Source organism: Euprymna scolopes, chromosome 41 (assembly GCF_053919585.1).
Source record: "Euprymna scolopes isolate OS-2025 chromosome 41, ASM5391958v1, whole genome shotgun sequence".
Taxonomy (NCBI): domain Eukaryota; kingdom Metazoa; phylum Mollusca; class Cephalopoda; order Sepiida; family Sepiolidae; genus Euprymna; species Euprymna scolopes.
The window spans coordinates 7,293,135-7,315,930 of NC_136522.1; the positions used below are offsets into that span (position 1 = coordinate 7,293,135).

Sequence of the window (22,796 nt, forward strand, 5' to 3'; positions counted from 1 at the left end):
CGACAGAAACATTCCTGAGTTCGACAGGATACACCTGAAGAAGGTCGGAGGTTATATCGACGGAAACGTTGTGAAAATCAAAATCAAGGTGAGAACAGTTGTCCGATGAATAATAATACAAATTTATAGGAGTATGGGGAATATAATTTATCTTGATAACACGTGATATATTTCATGAGATATTGTTTAATTAAGATGTATATTGTTTACATGTGTTACTCGCAATTATATATATATATATATATATATATATATATATATATATACCTGTTCGGTGACCTGACGTTGCCCGGGATCGAATGATGATCAACGAATACATACATACATATATATATATATATATATATATATATATATACACATATATATGCATACACACATATATATACATATATATAAGTATATACATATATATAAGTATATACATATATATATGTATATCGTATATATACATTATATATATATATATATATACATGTATATATATATACATGTATATATATATATATATATATATATTGTTTTTAAAATATGATAATCCACTGCACGTGTTTCCTCGTCTACAACTCATCAGAGTGGCTGAAGCTAGCGATATATATATATATATATATATATATATATATATATATATATATATATATATACCTGCACGGTGACCTGACGTTGCCCGGGATCGAATGATGATCAATGTGAATGTTTCACATTCCCATATTTTTACTGTCATCGAAATCAATGAAATCGCCCAATTTTCAAACAAATCGATCAATTGCTTGTACCGGGAGGTAGTTTCACATGTCTCCCCGCAATGACTTAGTCCACAATACATTGTAGTCGATATTGCACTGTAAAGAACCTACTGTTGATTTTATAAAATTATTTTTTATATATAATGGCTTGAATTAAAATTTAAAATGCAAAAGTCAAGCAACAAACATGAGGGTGCAGTAGTGAGAATCTTTATTGACACAAAAGTTTGACCACTAATAAGGGTTCCTCATTATAATTGACCCCCATGGCACCCCACCTCCGTTGGTGTAAGTGAGCGATGTAACGCATAAAAAACTCCCCTTCCCAGTTTCCAGTTATAAGTGACTCCTCTGGGGCCCTACGCCTGTCGGTGGGAGTGAGCGTTGTAACCTGTACAAACTTTCCTCTCCCCATGGTCGGTTATCCTGCCAAATTTGATAGCTCGACGTGAAACGTTGTGAGCGTGGATAGGGTTCTCCATATCTCCCCCGCCCCCGTTGGTGGGTGGGTGGGTGATTTTATCATACCATATTTTATGGTACCTCTTCATTGTACGTGGTCAATTTAGTATAATACAAACCATATAGGAGCCTATTCGTAGACCGACAATCAGACATACACACAGACGTTGAACTTTATTATATACTAGCAGGACTCGTGTATCGGAGTTGCACGGTGGAAATATGCTCCCACCACACCTGTAAAAAAAAGCAACGGCGCTTGTTAGTGGGAGCCACTGCCGGCCCAGTATATTAGCGGGTACTGGTGCCCGTGGCCAAATTTAATGTACCGTGGCGAAGTATATATTTATATATTGAAGAGGGTAGCTTCCAAATGATCGAGTATATTTTATAATAGCTTTTTAAATAATGTTTTTTTCATTTCGTTCAATAAATCATCGTATTTATCTGTTGACATAATAAAAAAAAACGCAAAGATGTGGGAGCTAACCTCTTCAAATTAGTTTGCAAAAAGTAACTTTGTTTTATTTCGTTCAATAAATTTCGATAGAATAAAAAAAAAAACAAAAAAAAAAACGCAACGCCACCTGAAAAAACTGCGATTGTTAGTGGGAGCAACTGCCCGCTCAGTATAATCGCGGACACTGGCGCCCGTGGCCAAATTGAATGTACCATGGCAATGCACCCATGGATTTCATTTAATAAATTCTCAATAATCAAGTGTATAATCTAATGCTTTCGTCCGATATAATAAAACAAAACTATTAAGTAATATTAGTATATTTTTATTTATTACATTTTTCATCCCAAACAAGACACATTGTAACTTTGGTATAGGGACTACTATCAAGGGCAACAACTACTGGGATACTATGTAGGGATTTCGGCAGCAAGATGTCGGTTCACGTTACACTTGAACTTCTGCACGTCAGTACAGTTGGGGAAGCAGGGACCTGGAATGGAATTCCAAAGTCTAGCGGTTCTGGGGAAGAAACTACTGGAGTAGAAAGCTCTTTTACATCTAGGGATCTCTACTGTGTGGGGGTGGGATTTAGCTGCCTGTCGGGTTTGTCGAGGGTGTTTACGTCGTGGGGGCACAAGTGCTTACAGTTCGTCAGAGCATTCACCATTAAAATACTTGTAGAACAGGTAGAGCGATGCAACATTTCGTCGATGCGACAGAGGCTGAAGCTTAGAGACTAGTTCACGGCCTATCAGATTGGCGACTCTCTTTTGAACCTTGTCTTGGAGCGAGAGACTAGTAGCAGATGCACCAGCCCAAATATGACAACAATACTCCATACATGGGGGAATAGTGGCCTTATAGAGGTACAGGACACTTTCGAGTATTAGTAGTTTTCTAGCATGGTAGAAAGAGCCTACTTTCTTCACAGCGGCCCTGGCAATGCTTTCACTGTAATTGTTCCAACTCGTGTTTCCTGTGAACGTTAGGCCAAGCAGTTTGAAAGATGTACTCTCAGATAAAGAGTCGTTGGCCATTGCTATAGGTGGTAGAGAAGGTTTCTTGTAATTATTGAATGAAACCAGTTTTGTCTTGGCGGCATTGAACGTGACCATCCATTTTTGTCCCCATTCCACTACTGATTGGAGGTCATTTTCTAGTGTTTCTGCCATTTCTTTAGATATGTGTATATTTGTTTTCCTGTCGTGCCTGTTATAGAGTGTGGTGTCATCAGCATATATACTCATCTCACAGATAATTTTGTCAGGGAGGACATTTATGAATATCAGGAACAATAGAGGTCCAAGGATAGACCTCTGGGACACTCCCACATTTATATCATATTGTTTAGATGTACGACTGTCGAGAACAACCTGGATTTTTCTCTTATCTAAGAAGGATTTAATTATGTTAAGTATTCTGTCAGTGATACCGTATGATCTAATTTTCCTGAGTAGACCCTCATGTCATACCCTGTCAAAAGCCTTAGATATATCTAGAACTACCGCTCTGACCCCTCCCGCTTTGTCCAGTGAATGGTATATACGTTCATAGATTACAGTTAGGATGTCTGCTGTGGAACGGGCTTGTCTAAATCCATATTGTTGGTCAGTCAGAAGTTTAGCATCTGTAAGGTTATGGACTAGAGCATGGTTAATTAAGGTCTCAAATATTTTGGCGAAAAGTAGGAGGAGTCTAATGGGGTGATAATTTAATGGGTCAGTTCGCCAGAATTCTTGATTACTGGTACCACAGAAGCAGTTTTCCAACAACCCGGAAAGCAAGATTAATTAAGGCATTTGTTGTAGAGTTTGGAGAGAACTGGAGCTACTTCGGCTGAGCACTTTTTTAATAACACAGCTAGGATGAGATTGGGTCCACATGCTTTTGAAGTATCAAGGTTTTTATGATAGCATGCACCTGAACAGGGATGATTTTCAGATCGTCTAGCGTGGCGTCTGTCCGCATCGGAAAGTTAGGTAGGGGGTGGTTGAAAGGGTCCAGTGTGGAGTTTGAGGCAAACCGACTGGCAAGCATGTTAGCCTTCTCAGTTGCTGAGCAAACAACCTCGTGATTGTTGGTAAGTCGGAGAATTGTTGGGTGCTCATTATTTACTAGACTGTTGTAGATTTTCCAGAAGTCACGATTTCCTAATTTTTGTGCTTCAATGCGTTTTTTAGTGGTTTCAGTTAATTCTCTCTTAGCTGTCGCTATTTCTTTCTTAACGTTACTTCTAGCTTCTATTTGAACTGAACTCATGTTGGTTGAATCTGCGGTATGCATGCTGCCTAATATAAGAAATATGTAACGTAGTAATTAGTGATGGGACGATTCCAATATTTTCCCGATTCCGATACAATTACCGATTCCTTACAAAATTCCCGATTCTGATACAATTACCGATTCGGTACTAAATTCCCGATTCCGATACAATTACCGATTCCTTACAAAATTCCCGATTCCGATACAATTACCGATTCCTTACAAAATTCCCGATTCCGATACAATTACCGATTCCTTACAAAATTCCCGATTCCGATACAATTACCGATTCCTTACACAATTCCCGATTCCGATACAATTACCGATTCCTTACAAAATTCCCGATTCCGATACAATTACCGATTCCTTACAAAATTCCCGATTCCGATACAATTACCGATTCCTTACAAAATTCCCGATTCCGATACAATTACCGATTCCTTACAAAATTCCCGATTCCGATACAATTACCGATTCCTTACACAATTCCCGATTCCGATACAATTACCGATTCCTTACAAAATTTCCGATTTCGATACAATTACCGATTCCTTACAAAATTCCCGATTCCGATACAATTACCGATTCCTTACACAATTCCCGATTCCGATACAATTACCGATTCCTTACAAAATTCCCGATTCCGATACAATTACCGATTCCTTACAAAATTCCCGATTCCGATACAATTACCGATTCCTTACAAAATTCCCGATTCCGATACAATTACCGATTTCGATTCCGATTCTTTATAAACTCTAAATATTTAACTATTAAGTTGTTATTTTTTCACAATTATAGTAAAAACACGTGTTAAATGTGCAGATATTTTCTCTGGCATAAAAAATACAATAGCAAACGATGATCTATAGATTTTAATTTTACTATTGATTAAAAATCAATAAATATTGATTATTTTATCAGTGGAAGATTTTGCTTTTTACAGAATCCAATAATAAAACAATTAAAAGAATCGTTTATTGGTATCAGGAAGTAGGTACAAACTTTTCCGATTCTGATATCGATTCCAATACCCCTTAAAATTCCGATTTTTCAGATTCCCAATTCCGATTAATCGTCCCAACACTAGTAATAATACAATTGTTTTCCCAAAATAAGTTGGGTTTATTTTGTTTAATAAATGTCTGTATTTTCCTTTCTGCAGAATAATAATAAAAAAAAACGTAACTCGGTGCCGAATGCCCCTCCCCACCGCATGCATTAAAAAACCCCATTAAACTGCGGTTGTTAGCGGGAATCACTGCCAACCCCGTATAAAAGCGGGCACTGGAGCTAGTGACCAAATAATTGAGTATATTATCTAATAAGTTGTTCCGATATAAAAAAAAAAGGTTAATAAAGAATGTTATTATATAAAAAAAATGTAGCGTAAAAAAAAATCGGTGACAAAAAAATCAGATCCTTTTATTTCGTTCAATAAATTACCGTCTCGCGAATATGTGAAAGGTAACCTCCTCCATGTAGTTGTAAAACAAGTAAGTTTGTTTTAGTTCGTCCTGTAAATGTCTGTATTTATGTTTCGTCAAAAAGAAAAAAAATGCAACCTCGTTGTCGTCGTCGGAGGAAACGTCGGCGTTTTTTATGTTAAGTAATTATGAGAAGTCGTATTTGTGATGTGAACTAATCAGTGTTTAAATACATTTGCATTTAAAAAAAAAACACGTTGTTTGTTTCTTTTGTTTGTTTTTTTTTAATGAAACCTTGGTCCTTGCTCCTTTAATTGAAAAAAAAAACATTAGGGCTTGAATTACATTTTTCGGTGAGTTATAAGCTTAGAAAGACGGGGTGGAATTATTCACTATTTTTCACGAAATTTCTGACACACCTAGACCTGGACAACATATAGAGGGCATCTCAAGTTATTGAAAAAGTTTCACCAAAGTTTTATTCAGAGAATACTTAATATTAACTGGAGGACTCTAACGCCTAATACTGTAGTTCTTGAACGATCAAATAGTTATAGTATAGAAATGAGAATCGTTCAAAATCAGATGCGCTGGACTGGACACTTGGTTAACTGTTCTATGGCGAGAGAGATAAGGGTTAAAAGACCACAACATAAACCAAGAAAAAAGGTTTAAGGATTCTCTGAAAAAACAGCTTTAAAATACTTAAGATGGCATACATAACTGGGAAGCGCAAGCGAAAGATCGATCACAGTTGAGAAAAAACATCAGAGAAAGTTCTAAGAGTTTTGAAAAGCAGCGTGTAGATCTTGTTGTCTTAAAACGTGGGGTTTGAAAGCAGGACAAAAATATAATGTCAGAGAAATTACATCAGGAACTGAAACGCACTTAATGTGGCAGACACAGTTTGTCAAAAGCTGGTTTTGTAAATCAGATGAAATCACACAATCAAAGGGACGACAGTTTTATGAGGAAGCTTTTACAGCAAATCCGGCAATGCTAAATTGTCATATTTCTGGTCTAATCTGCAAGCCTAAAAGTAGCCTGCACGGCATTCGAGGATTCATACTATTATCTTGCGATCACCTTTACAAGAAGTAAAGTTTTATGTCACATTTGTGAACCTTCATGTAGGACTAAAGCTGGATTAAAAAGCCACCTACGTGCACACGGACGCAATAACACTTAACTGAAGAGATGGCAAACTTCTGCCAGGAATAACTCTTCACTTCTGGCAAGAACTAGCTGATGCAATCGCTATATTTGTCGTAAGTCCGAGTAATTTTCAATTCTTCTGGATTCATCGTTAGGATTAGGTTACTTAGGAATCTAACTGGCTTTGAACAAGTTATATACTTTTGTTTTTTGCTATTAAGTTGTTGCATAAGTTCCCGCCGTTTTATTGTTTTTAAAGAAAATCAAAGAATTTTAACAGCAAAAGTAATTTCGTGTGGGACCCAACCTCCAAGCTTTTGTGTGAATCCCATCGACTAAATGTGGCATGAAATTTTTCAAAATCACACATTTCATCTTTTCACCCAATTCTCTACATGTCTGATGGTCATCTTCCTTCCAAAGAACCCTAAGTTTGTCTTCGTCTATCTTGATTGGTCTTCCGAAACGATAAGCGTCATTGAGGTCAAAATTACCGTGTTTGAATCTGATAAACCAATCTCGAATAGATCTCTCAACTATAGCGTTTTCTCCATATACGGCACAAATATCCTTGGTCACTTCACTCGCGTTTTGACCTCGATTAAAAGCGAAAAGAAGAAGGTGTCGAAAATGTGATTTTTCATCTACTTAACAATCCATTTGACAGCTCTGATAAACGAGAAAAAATTATATGAACAAAAAACGATGACGATTATCTTGTAGAACCGAATACATGCTTTCTAATACTATATAACGCTGTGCCAAATATCAAAACGTTTTAGAACAAATATTTTTATGAAACGGCTGGAACTTATGCAACAATTAACCAATGATAATACTCGTTGTTAAAAAAAAAGATCATATAAATTGTTCCAAATTAGTTAGAGTAATGTATTCCTAACGATCAATCCAGGATTGGAAAGTACTCGGACTTACAACAAAATGTCGATTACATCAGCCAGTTCCTACCAGAAGTGAAGACCGTTATTCGGCAGTTGGAATGGATCAAAAATAGAATTAATAAACAAAAAAAGTATATTTTACTGAAATATATATATATATATATATATATATATATATATATATATATATATATACACGTGTGTGTGTAAGAGAGAGAGTGCGTGTGTGTGAGAGTGTGTGTGAGTGTGTGTGTGTGTGTGTGAGTGTGTGTGTGTGACTGCAATAGATCTTCCTCCTCGACTATTAATTAAATTTTACCCTGTATTCTGCATTGAGCTATTTTCTGGAATTCATCCAGCAAAATACCCCGCGGTGATCATCTTCCATTTGAATCTAGCGATTATATCTGTCTATCTATCGACATAGTTTTCCTTATAAAAGCTCTACCTACGTATTGAGCACTTTTTGGAAAAACATATTGTTGTTTTTAGTTCAATAAATTTAAACTTAATCATATACGCCTATATTAGTAATGAGACTATTCCAATATTTCCCCCACCCCACCCCGATTCTGATGCAATTACTGATTCCGTATGAAATTCCCGATTCCCAGACAATTGCCGATTCTGAATTCTTTATGGATTTTCTAAACATTTAACTATGGGGTTGTTATTTTTTTTTACGATTATTGTGAAAACACATGTTAAATGTGTAGATGTTTTCACAAACGCAAAAACACATGTTGGGAAAGATTTTAATTTTACTTTATCCCTCCATTCAGTCTCAAGAGGCAATGGATACGCCCTGTAAGAAGTTTAGGTGCGAGTGTAACTGCGAGGCAAAGGTTGCGCAAAAATCCAATCACACCTCTCCTAAACCGGCACTGCTTGAGTCCAGTGGCAAGGAGAAGTGCTAGACGACTGGAAACAACGCCGAGATAAGCGGAGAGCACATACAACACCTGACAAATTCCATTTTTTTTAATGTTCACCTTTTTGCACCGATTTTCCCCGGCTAAAACCCGAATATAAAGTTTCGCATGAGTTTGAATATCCTATGTATTAAATTTTATGTCAGTAGACCAAAAATTTGCAGAGGGTTTGGTAGGCAAAAATATTTAAACAAATATATATACGTATCCATAAATATATATAGAAAGAGCCTTGTGTTTACTATAAACTTTTTACGCAAATATTACGCAAGTATAAATCATGTAGAATATCTGCATGAATATAATTACACGTAATAGTTAACTAAAGATGATCATCCCATAAGAAAACCGAAAAAAAACTAATAGGGAATTAATTAAAATGAATGTTTAAAAGAATATGCAAATTAGTTAGATCTTTGGCAGATGAATGCAATTTCACGCCCCATATATAAAAAAGTTGTATTTTCTTTTTAAATAAATGGAGAAAGGGGGTTTTAATATGAATATCATTACACAAAATATCTCAAATTTAAAGGGAGATATATATGCCTATAAATTGTAGAGAGAGAAAGAGAGAGAGAAAGAAAGCATCACAATTCATGTATATGTGTGTGATAGATTGTATTTTCCCGTCATATATTTTAATAAAATAGATTGTGTCGTTTAAAAATATCTCGTAGTTTATTCAGTACAGATGAAATGCCACAAGCAAATTATTATTATTATTATTATTATTATCATGATCATCATCATCATCATAATATTTATCATCGCCATCATCATCATCATCATCATCATTATTTTCCGATAAATAAAAGAGGAAGATAGAGGAACGCATTCACGGCCCGGGCACAGATGCCAATTACGGCGTAGACGTGTGTAAACACGTCCAGGTGCAGCCTAACACACGCACACAAGCGCACGCACGCGTATACACGCATGTGCACATACACGCACACACCAACAACACGAAAGCGTAAAGGCAGTGTTATGCGTAACACAAACCCTGCGCACTTCAATCTCAGCAAGCCGATGCGTCCAACCTGTAGTTGCAATACCTTTTTTTTTTTTTTTTCGCGTTAACGAGTTTGTATTCACGGACTCGGATCTAAACGGATGGAACCACAACTCTCAAACGGGTAGAACTATTTAAAAACCGCGGACATCCTGTGAATAATAATAATCATAATAATATTCAACAATTTTTTTTTTTTTTTTTTTTGGATAGATATCCAGGAATTTACGTTCCAGTAAATTTCACCGATACTAATGCTTTCAATAAACGGATAAACTCAAAATTAAAAGTTAAACCAAAACAAGAGAAAAAACGTAAAAAATGTAAGAGTCCTAAAGTCTATAAGACTCGATGTGGATTTTAAACGGACATAGAATCAAGAACTCTTTTACAGTTACTTAACACGGATTATTGTTTCTATCCACATTCCAGTAAATTAATAGATTAAGGCGGTTTAATAAACGGATAACACCAAAAGAAAACTAGAATAAAATAAAGAAAAACCTACAAGATTTAAAAGAAATCCAAGTCTTCAAGGCTCGATGCTGGCTTTGAAAGCCAGGGCTGCAACTTTATAGGGACCTAGAAACAAGGACTCCTTTCAGGTAAATTGGCATGGCTTATGCTTACTGTTTAAAGAGTATCGTCAGGTACTCGAGATGATCCTGTAAAAAAAAAAAATTTAAGTTAAGGACGGCTTAATTTAGTTCTAAAATCACAGCATCCTATGTAGTTCACAAACGGAATCGCTATTGCGATACTCGGGTGAGAGTAAATAGAGGCTGCTATTGCAAAACTTACACGAATTCAAGAACCAAATTACACCCCCCCCAATCCTATTAAAAAACAAAACAAAACAAAAAAACTTATTGTTCTTACAACTAATTCTGACTATCCAAGGTGATGTATTACTTTGCTAGTGACGAACGGGTTACTCTTTTACAGGCGTGCTACGATAATCCGTTATTTCAAGACGGCGGGCAGCAGGAGAAGAAAGCAGAGAAGAAGACGGTGCCTTCCACCAAGATCCAAACAACAGGAACAGCGGTCCATCACCAACATACGACGGGGAGGACCAAAGTGGAACTGGTACCGCCGCCATTGCCGACCATGACCGTCACAACATCAGGGACTATGAAACCGGTGGCGCTGAGCAAAGCGTCCACCATGCAAAGACGAAGACGGATGCACGCCGCCGTGGCCGTGTTAGTGGCCGCAGTACTCGTAGGATTGGTAGTGACCCTGATTCTTCATTGGCAAGGTAAGTCTATCTATCTATCTATCTATCTATCTATCTACCTATATATATATATATATATATATATATATATATATATATATATATATATATATATATATGGCGATTAAGATACACTGAATATTCTGCGTTTCATCCACTATAGGACTCTTCAGGCTTATGCGCATAAGCCTGAAGAGTCCTAGAGTGGATGAAACGCAGAATAGCCAGTGTAGCTTAATCGCCATATATATTTTATAAATTATTAACAAGCTCTACGTACGTATTGAGCACTTTTGAAGTAAATACTTAAAGTTTACGCATAAATCCATACTTTCGTATATTAATTTTATGAGTAAATTAAGTAGTTATATATATATATATATATGTCAATCTATCTATCTATCTATCTATCTATCTATCTCTTTATATATTTATGTATTTGTCAATCTATCTATTATTATTATTATTATTATTATCTACATATTATGTGTGAGTATTTGTACATCTCTCACTCTCTCTCTCTCTCTCTCTCTCTCTATATATATATATATATATATATATATATATATATATATATATATATATATATATATATATACTAGAAAAAATACCCGTCGTTGACTGGGTTCAAAAACAGCCTACAGAAAACAGATTCATGAAAGTATGATAGGTTATGAAAAGGAAGGGTTGTAAAGAGATAGCTTCGAATTTGGGGGCACCAAAATCAAAGCAAAATATGATGAAAGTAAAAATAAAATAGATAAACCCCATAATTTATTATACCATACCTGTTAATACTGAAACACTTATCACAATATTCTGTGGATCTATATTAAAAAAAACCTTGTTAAACTTTGTGACATATTTCCATTCTATGGAGGTCAAGCGCAAACGAACACCTCATAATGTTATTATACCATATTTCTTCAAACTGAAACATAATTATCAAAGTATACTTACGCAGATAGATATGAAAAGTCTTTATTAAAGTTTGTGCCTATTTCCATTCTATGGAGGCCAGGAGCGAACGCAGACCCCACAATTTTATTATAGCATCCCTATTTAAGTTAAAACATACTTATCAAAGTATTCTTATGTACATCTATATGAAAAACACTTGTAAATGTTTATTTTTAATCTTTAAATTTTTTATTTCCATACTTTGTGGAGCAGGCGTGTACGCAGACCCCACAATTTTAATGAATCATCCTTATGCCAGATCAAACATACACATTCCTGTGTCTCGATACATCTTCTATCATTATATGTAATCAGTTTTCTATAATAGTCAACCAAACCATATAGAAGCCTATTCGTGACCAGACACACACACACAGATGTTCAGCTTTATATATATACACTTTATATAATATACTGTTTTGTTTTTAAATCCCCGAAACAGTGTTTCATGGTAAACAACTGATGATCCCTTAAAAAATATAAAAATTGGTATTATAGTAAATTTGAGAGTTGATGCAGTGATTGCAGGTGATTAAATGACTTACTGACTAGATGTTTTTTTTAATGAATGATAAAAAATAATTTTTTGTGTGGTTTCAAATGTTAAAAACTTCAAAGAATATATATATATATATATATATATATATATATATATATATATATCTCGATCTATCTATCTATCTATCTATCTATTTATCTATCTGTCTGTCTGTCTAGATGTCTAACTGTCTAACTTTGTATCTCTCTCTCTCTCTCTCTCGCTCTCTCTCTCTTTCTATGTACCTATCTATCTATCTATCTATCTATCTATCTGTCTGTCTGTCTAGATGTCTAACTGTCTAACTTTGTATCTCTCTCTCTCTCTCTCTCTCTTTCTATGTACCTATCTATCTATCTACCTATCTACCTATCTATCTATCTATCTATCTATCTATCTATCTATCTATTTACTTACTCTTATTTATCCATAAACCAAAGTATATTGCTATTTGGACGTAAGGGGCAACTATTAGGATCCATTACTACAGGGGACTAGGGTAGGAGATGGCTGAGATGTCTGTTCACATTACATTTAAATTTCTGCATGATACTACCGTTACGAAAACCGTAATCAGGGAGGAAATTCCAAAGCCTATCAGTCCGTAAAGAAAGACATGATTTTCATGAATAACGACATCGACTATGTACGGCGACCAACAAACGTATTCCGTAAAACTATATTTTTACTCGTATTTGTCCCAAGGGACATTGTCATTTAGACGTAAGGGGCTACTATTTGGGATCATGTTTGCAAGAGCTCTATGTAGGGAGTTGAGCGATAAGATGTCTGTTCACATTGCATTTAAACTTCTGTATGTTGGTACAGCCCGGGAAGTAGGAAACAGGGAGGGAATTTCAAAGTTTCGTAGTCCAAAGGAAAAAAGAAATATTAGAGTAGAAGGCTTTCCAGATTTTAGTGAAGTGGTGGGATTTGGCTGCTTGTCGTGTCAGTCAGGCGTGTGTACGCCGAGGGAGTACAAATGTTATGCGTTTGTCAAAGAATATTCCATTAAAATACTTTTAAAATAAGCACAGAGATGCAAAATTGCGGCGATGGGACTGGAGTTGGAGCTTGGTTGATAGTGTGTATTATATTTGATTGGGGATGCTTTTCTTTTTCTTTTTTTTTAATCTGTCTCAGAGGAAGAGACTAGTGGTAGATGCGTCGGCCATGATGTTACAACGATATTCTATGCATAGACGAATGGCGGCTTTGAAAAAATTGCAGAATACTGTCAAATTACTAGCACGGTAAATAAGAGCTGATTTGCTTTGCAGAAGCCTTGGCAATGCCCTCGATGTATTTGTTCCAATTCATGTCTAATTCAACTACAAAACGGATGACCACACGGAACATGAAAATCACAAGACTAATATGCGTTTTGTAGTATAAAAAAAACCCTATTCAAAAAAACTAATATGTAACAAATAAATGTTACGAAATCCAAAATAAATTACTCTTCTACCTACCCGGATAAGTTTTTTGTTGTTTTAACTTATTTTAAAGCGTTTATTTACTTTAAAACACAATTAGTTCCGAGTGTTACGTTAGAACAAGAACAAGATGATGTATACGAGACGATCATTTTTTGAGTTTCAATAATCGCTAAAAAATGATAGAAAAATACTCAATATATGCAAATTTCGTCCTTCTGTGGGGCTGTCAGCGGGTCACATCCGAATTCAGGATGCGAAACCTGAATCTTATGTCGCTGATTGTTGTTGAGAAAGTAGTGGTAGTCGTAGTGATGCTGCTGCTTCTGATGTTGATAATGTTCAGCATCATTCATTTCGAATCAGATGATTATTGTTGGCATTAATTTCTCTGATATCATTCTAGTTTGAATTCATTCTGAACAAATAATCTGGTACTTATGGAAGTAATTACGTGAAGGTTGCCAACATAATTAAGGGAAAGTATTGCTGTGGAACGAACTGGACTCGAACTTGGCACACCTAAGTCCGTGTCGTTCACCACTTAGCTACCGTCAGTCTCCCGAATAATCAGTATCGAGGCCAGTACTCTGCCAGCTCTAGGCTTTCCGCTCTGTCACTATTAACGTCTATGTAGGCTGTGTTATTATGACTTAAAATATGTATAGAAAAGTAAAGAACTAGTTGTTAAAACTGGCAAAGAAAAGGACAAGATGTTCTAGCAAAAAATATAATAAATTTATAACTTAAAATACTGCAGCATTAAGAGTTGATTATATAATGTAAACTTGAATTTAAAAAAATTAATGTTGCAATATTTTAAGTTATAAATTTATTATATTTTTTACTAGAATATATTGTCCTTTTCTTACCGGTTTTAACAACTAGTCCTTTACTTTTCTATGTTTAAGCTTAACCATATAACTTTTCATGCTCGCATTTTTTATTGTAATCCACGATTTTATCAGGCTTCCAATAATTTCACTTGTTCTTTGTTTAATTCAGTCTTATTTTTTTGCCCCCATAAACATAACATACACATATGTAATAAAAATGTACGGCACTCGTCTGCTTTCAATAAAACCCCCCTAATTATCTCCATTTTATTCTTTCATTCTGTCTGTTTTACTTGTTACTTCTATTTTCGCGACAGCAGTGAATTAGTAACAACACTAGTCGCTGAAGCTACGTGGTTGATATGAAAACCAGTTATGAAAAACGTCGCTCACCTCCTTGCGTTTTATTACGATTTCGAATACCACTAAATTAATCATAACTTTTGTTTTACTGAACAAAATTTGAATTATTTTTTCACAGTATAGATGAGAAGGTGATCTATAAACTAATAACTGTTTGAAATTTGGTCGGAAAGTTTGTGAGCGGTGAAGTTCTAAAGCTGTTCTATATGACTAAAACCGCCATTTAACCATATATTCAAACACTACTGTGTTTGAATAACACACATATATATATATACATATATATATATATATATGTGTGTTATTCAAACACTACTGTGTTTGAATAACACACATATATATATATATACATATATATATATGTGTGTTATTCAAACACTACTGTGTTTGAATAACACACATATATATATATATATACATATATATATATATATGTGTGTTATTCAAACACTACTGTGTTTGAATAACACACATATATATATATATACATATATATATATATATGTGTGTTATTCAAACACTACTGTGTTTGAATAACACACATATATATATATATACGTATATATATATATATGTGTGTTATTCAAACACTACTGTGTTTGAATTATATATATATATATATATATATATATATATATATATATATATATAAAACACGGATAAATACCGTACACTCCGTCGATTTCGACGTATGAAATCCGCCACAACAACTAAGTGGCTCGGAAATTCACACATGATTTGTTTGTAATGGTGAAGGCTTTGTGTAGAACCAACAACGCTTCACAGTACAACTGTTAACCTCGGTCGGCGCAATAGCTGTCACATTACAAAGCAGATAGTAGAACTCAGATATTACACACCAGTGCTTCTCTTATCCTAGATGCATTTCTTAACGATGACGTGGGGTGCATGTCTCCTAGTGGATTAAACGCGCCCCCAGATACCAACAAGGAAATTGCTACGGTTCGGCGCGCCGGCATATATATATATATATATATATATATATATATATATATATATATATATATATATACATATGAGTTCGTTCCGTATAGACTCTGAAACCCTTGGACTGATATTTATGAAATTTCACACAAATGTGCTTTATGTATCTGGCAATGTTCTTGGATAGGTTTTGTATTGGAATGTCTTCAAAAAGTATCAAAAATCGATAATCGAAAAAATTTGATGAAAGATAGATTGGTGATTTTGATTAAAGCACCACAAATGCATTTCAAAAGTTTTATTGCCACATAGAAAAGACCGGCATATAAAAATCAACAGAAAGTTCTTAGATATGACAGTGGCGCGTTCGAACTGAGTTTTTCTGTTTAAGGTACAACTGAACCATGACACTTGATTTGGCATTTTAAACTTTAATTCAAACCATCATACATGTTAGGGTTAGGGTTAAGATCAGGGTTAGGGTTAGGGCCAGGATTGGGGTTAGGGTTAGGGTCAGGGTGCGGCAGAAATACCTCCCACATTTTAAACTATATATATATATATATATATATATATATATATATATATATATTATTGCATTTTCACCCCAAACAAGGCACACTGCCACTTTGATGTAGGGCGCTACTATTAGGGACACAGGCTACAGGGGTAATAGGTGGGGAGTTGGGCAGCAAGATATCGGTTCACGTTACACTTGAACATCTGCATGTCAGTACAGTTGGGGAAGCAGGAACCTGGCAGGGAGTTCCAAAGTCTAGCGGTTTTGGGGAAGAAACTACTGGAGTAGAAGGCTCTCTTACATCTAGGGATCTCTACTGTGAAGGGGTGGGATTGTACTGCTTGTCGGGTTTGTCGGGGGTATTTACATAGAGGGGGTACAAGTGCTTGCAGCTCGTCGAAACATACACCGTTAAAGTACTTGTAGAAAAGGCAGAGGGATGCTACATTGCGTCGATGGGACAGAGGCTGAAGCTTGGATGATAGTTCAGGACCTATTAGGTTGGCGACTCTCTTTTGAACCTTGTCTAGGAGTGAGAGACTAGTAGCAGATGCACCAGCCCAAATATGACAACAATACTTTATACATGGGCGAATGGTGGCCTTATAGACGTACAGGATACTTTCATGGGTCAGTAGCTTTCTAGCACGGTAAAGAGAACCTACCTTTTTCGTAGCGGTCCTGGCAAAGCTCTCAATGTAATTGTTCCAACTCATGTTTCCTGTGAACGTTAAGGCCGAGGAGTTTAAAAGGTGTGTTTTCAGATAAAGAGTCTTTGGCTATTGCTATTGGTGATAGAGAAGGTTTCTTGTAGTTATTGAAGGAAACAAGTTTAGTTTATATGTTGCCAATGAACGTAAGGTAGTATTTATGATGTTTTCCTTTAGTTAATAAGTTGCCATATTTTTGGTTCAATTAATCTAAGGTTTCCGCTAATTAATCAATATGGTTTGGACAAGTGCACATTGTGCTTTTACTGCAGAACTGTTTTTGAAGAATGGTGAATCTGTAACTGCAACACAGAGACATTTTCGAGTTCATTACAAGGACATGATGTTGTTCCAGATAGAAAATGAATACAGCTATGGGTTGAAAATTTTATAGCTACAGATTCGGCACTTAAAATAAAGCCACATTGAAGGCCTCGAAGCGCTCGAACGCCACACAGTATTCGACTTTCTGTTACTCGGTTTTCTACACGTTCTGCTCGCAAATATGCTTTGGACTTGGGACAGATGAATTTTATACACTGATAAGCAGTTCCATCCATACCAATTAATGATTGCTCATAAACTGCATGTGTGTGGCTGGAAAGATCGGATGTCAAAATGTGGGAGATATTTCTGCCGCACTCTACATATACAAATAATTTTATAAAATCAATAGAAGGTTCTCTACAGTGCAATGTAGACTACACGGCATTGTGAACTAAGTCACTGCGATGAGACAGGTGAAGCTTCCTCCCGATGCATCGTCATTGGACCCCCAACTAGAGCACGCATCAATCTATTTGATTGAAAAAAAAAATGGTCGATTTCACCGATTTAGATGACAATAAAAATATGGGAGTGTGAAATATTTGTTGATCATAACTCAATCCCAGGCAACGTAAGGTATTTCTGCTTGAGCTCCAATCTATGGTCCCCACCCCTCGAAAATTTTTCATAAAAAAACACTCGTCTAGCCCAAATCACGATCAATAAATCCCCGCACCCCCTATAGTGGTCTGAACCTAAACATGGATTCAATGAACAGAGTTTCTTTGCTAAAACTGCCCGCACGTGGAACTCTCTCCCGCTGGTCTGCTTTCCAGACGATTACAATATTGTCGTCTTCAAGTCCAATGTAAACAAGTTCTTATTGAACCGCCCTTGTAAATAATCTAATTGAACCAAATTTCACCACAAACGATTATTATGCTACTGTCCCAATGACTGCAATACACACATTAACTCTTATCCTGGAGTGGTCTTCAAGCCTTAATATGTGGTGATCCCTTTGTAAAAAAAAAAAATACATCTCTCTCTCTCTCTCTCTCTCTCTCTCTCTCTCTCTCTCTCTCTCTCTCTCTGGGATAACCCTTAATTTTACGATTTTTTCCTTACTGTTCGGAAGATTCCTTGGAATCGGAGTCGGGAAGGAAAAAATCGGAAAAATTTAGGGTCATCGAAATCGATACTGAAATTAAGGAAGGAAGTTTATTTTCAGATGCCAAAAACAATTCTTTTTACTTTTTTTAAACTAAATTTACTATTTTGCTGATGAAATGAAATTTTTTTATTAATTTTAAACTATCGGTAAAAAAAACAAACAAACAAACAAACAAGCAAAAAAGAAAGAAAGAAACAAACAACAAAAACAAACAAACAAACCCTTACACGTGCATTTTATGTTTCCCAAAGCATATTCACATATTACGATCATTCAAAAATTAAAATAACAAAACAAAATTACTCTATAACTAGATATGTAGAGATTTAAAGAGCATCGGTCATTGAATCGGATTCAGGAATATATTGAAATCGCCATAATTCAAATATATATATATATATATATATATATATATATATATATATATATATATATATATATATATATATATATAAGTAGATTGTAGTTTGCTTGAAGCATTGTTGAAGAAAATTATAAGGTAAAATTAAAAGCCAAGAACAATGCGAGATTTTTTTTTAATTTCAGTATTCGATTTCGATGACCCTAAATTTTCCGATTTTTTTCCTTCCCGACTCCGCTTCCAAGAAATCTTCCGAACAGTAAGGAAAAAATCGTAAAATCGCTGTCTTCTCTTGAAAAAGGACTAATAGGTCTGAAATATATTGAGATTTATAACACCATTGAATACAACAGAAAAAAAAATGACTGTTGTTTAGAGTTAAAATTTGTGTGAAAAAGAAAAAAACAAACAACAACAAAAAAAGAAATTTATTTCTTTTTTTTTTCATTTAATTTTACTCTATATAAAAAAAATCTCGCATTGTTCTTGGCTTTTAATTTTACCTTATAATATATATATATATATATATATATATATATATATATATATATATATAAGTTTCGTGGTTTAATTTGAAATTCTGAAAAAAACAACATATAGAGGCGTGTATTCGATTTAAGAATTTATTGCTTGACAAAGAAATATATAGAAGGGGTTATTTTAATTTCCTTAATCCATGCTCTATTACTCTAGAGCATCATATTGTGTATTTTCATATTCGTTACAATGGTTCTATGACCGTTCGGACAATTTCAAACATTATATCATTCAAAAATATTCCAAGACAGCGACTCTTCAGACGGTGAAATACACTATTTATACATATATGAACATATTTCTAGTCTCTATTTAAGAGCGATAGCAGTTGAACCTACTTCCACCAAACTCGTCTACGTTTTTTTTTCTTTATTTTGTTTGATAATCATGAAGCCTAATAACTGCGTCAATTAATTTTGACTGTAATTTTTATTGGTATATGGACATTACCGAATTTTAATGTTACTATTTTTTGTTAAAAATATTAATAAGGTTTATATATATATATCATATATATATATATATATATGTATATATATATATATATATATATATATGTATATATATATATATATATATATATATATATATATAAACACACATGAAGCACACTTTTTATTGCTATCAACACCTTGTTTTGAAGTCTTGATTTTGCCTACACAGTATATTAATGCTCAATTATGAAATGTGATAATTTTGTAGCTTACTGTTTAAGTCAATCATTTTTGGCTTAAAATCCATTGGTATATGAAAATTTACTTAATCACACGAACTCAGTATATTACATACTAGGTGTACCCGGCCACGCGTTGCTGTGGCTCAGTTTGTTAAAATTGAACACATGTGAAAGTAGAGAAAAGTTTGATTCTTTTTTTCAAGAGAATGTACAAATTATTTTTTTTTTTTTAACAGATGTTAAGAAAATAAACAGAAAAATACTTCCATCATTAATTATGAAAAAAAATAAATAAAATACGATAAAACTTGCTGAGTATGCACTGTTTTACGGTTGTTGTAAAACTGGAACGGAAACTTAAATTTCGCTTCATTTTAATCTTTGTTAATTATTTAATTGCCCCCCCCCAACGAATATAATCCAAACAGTAACATTCAACAATTGTACTTTATCTATATAAAACACAAAATGCGTGTTTGTATTACTGTACACATAGATTCGAGAAAGTTGTGAAAAACAAAAAAACAAATATATAACAAATAAATGTTATCAAAGCCAAGATAAGTTACTTTTCTGCCAAACTGGATAGATATATTTTTCGTGTTTTTATTCAATGTAACATATTTATTCAGCTCGAAAACCAAAATGTTATCAAAGCCAAGATAAGTTACTTTTCTGCCAAACTGGATAGATATATTTTTCGTGTTTTTATTCAATGTAACATATTTATTCAGCTCGAAAACCATACAGTGTTTACCGATGTATTCGAAAATTCAAGATGGCGTCTCACACCCTCATTAACACCGTAAGTATGGAAGAAGGTGTTATAAATAAAAAACTATACAAAATTTACAACATCTTTTCCCACACTTACCGTGTTAAAGAGAGAATCAGACGCCATCTCGAATGTTCCAATACATCGGTAAACACTGTATGGTTTTCGAGCTGAATAAACATGTTACATTGAATTGGGAAAAGATGTTATAAATAAAAAACCTAATGAAATACTGTAAAAAACTCGCTCAGTACATGTTAATGCGGCATAGGTTGACATATATTCGGCGTGTTTTTAATAGTATTTTGTATATTTTTTTATTTATAACACCTTTTTCTATACTTACGGTGTAAAAGAGGGTGTGAGACGCCTTCCTGAATGTTCGAATACATCGCCCGGTAAACACTGTATGGTTTTCGAGCCGAATAAATATATTACATTGAATAAAAACACGAAAAAGATATCCAGTTTGGCAGAAAAGTAACTGATCTTGGCTTTGAGAACATTTATTTGTTATGTATTATTAATTTTTTTTTTTTGACAACTTTTTCGAATCTATGTGTACAGTAATACAAACCCCCTTCGGAGGTTGGAATGCCCCCCCTCACCTAAAATGTAGTTGGAAAAAGCGATTTTATAGTGAGATTAAAGAATGGTTAGTCTAAAAAAAGGGTGAAAAACAAAACAAATAAGCAATTAATAATTATTACCAAAAGCAGTAAATGCTACTTTTAAGTAATAGTCGTAGAGTGATAGAGTGTAAGTAAAACCTGGAATATCCGGTTGTTTCGTTTCGTTTTAACAATGGAAAGAGCAGAAAATGGAGAGAAAAGAAAGAAAGAAGGAAAGACCGAAAGGAAAGATAAAGATAGGGAAGTACCCCCACCACCATAACCCATAAAGCAAAAACACAACGAAAGGTAAGAAAGAAAGAAAGAAAGAAAGAAAGAAAGAAAGCAAAAAAGCACGTAAGGAAAGAGCGAAACGAAAGTTGTGTTTGTGTAAGTAAGGAAGTTTGGTGCGTTTCACGTAAATGTCAATTCAGGTTTTCATTAAACTTTAACCACGCGGGTTATAACGAAATCGAAGTAATGTAATTGTGAATTCAATTCCAGGTAACGGATTGTGTTCTGTTTGAATCTAATGTTATTATAATAAATGCTTTATAAATTGTGTTTATGTTTTATGCTAACCAATGGCAAAGTAAGCATGGTTCGTTTCAGTGTAAGTACAGTCCAGTTTTTAGATAAATTCTAACCGGTGATCGGTTTTAAATGTCTCCTGTGAACGTTCTGGTACGGTGTAAGTGAGTGGCGGTGGTAGCATGAATTTGGTAGAGAGAGTTTACTTTACTACTTCCATTTAATATAACCGATTTTTACAGTGGACTCTCACCAGACAGAATATAGGAAACTGTGATCAGCGAGATCCTTGATATGTAACAACCCTATAACATACGGCAGATGTCGTGATTCAGTTTGTGAATGATACGGCTGCACCAAATCTATACAGGTGCAGTCCTATAAACGTCAAAGTCGGAGGGGAAAAAATGAGTTCATTTTATTTATATAGATAGAAGAAGAGAAGATAAGTATAAGTATATATATATATATATATATATATATATATATATATATATATATATATATATATGTACATATTTCTGTAGGAATATATTTTCTTATAGTATATATCAATCCTTATTAAAGAAGCTCAATGCAATTACAGATCAATATAGAGAATAAATGACAAAAAGTTATATCCACAAAATTCAATTGATTCTGCGCTACGAAACAGATACTGTCAAGAATTGTATAAGTCAACTGAATTAAAGGAATAAATTATAAGATGGTCAACATGATGAATTTTGGAATATAAATTTTTGTCATTTATTCTCTCTCTCTCGCTCTCGCTCTCTCTCTCTCTCTCTCTATATATATATATATATATATATGTGTGTGTGTGTGTGTGTGTGTGTGTGTGTGTGTGTGTGTGTGTACCTTTTTCATAATTATGATCATATGTATGCTTGCACGTATCTTTGAATATATGTATATAATTAACTTTTTACTTATCTGACAATATCGCTCATAT

At 34.3% G+C, this 22,796-nt stretch overlaps 1 protein-coding gene across 2 annotated transcripts in view; it reads left to right on the forward strand.

The window, feature by feature from the left end:
- Positions 1–22,796, forward strand: part of LOC145266325 (atrial natriuretic peptide-converting enzyme-like) — a 378,936-nt gene that overhangs the window by 168,148 nt on the left and 187,992 nt on the right. Inside the window, exon 3 of one of the 2 annotated variants that reach the window (XM_080121906.1) lies at positions 10,310–10,625. In XM_080121906.1, coding sequence (XP_079978032.1) covers positions 10,310–10,625 — 316 coding nt within the window. Of the gene's footprint in view, positions 1–9,304; positions 10,626–22,796 lie in introns of those variants that run through there. The other variant, XM_080121905.1, reaches the window with a different exon arrangement.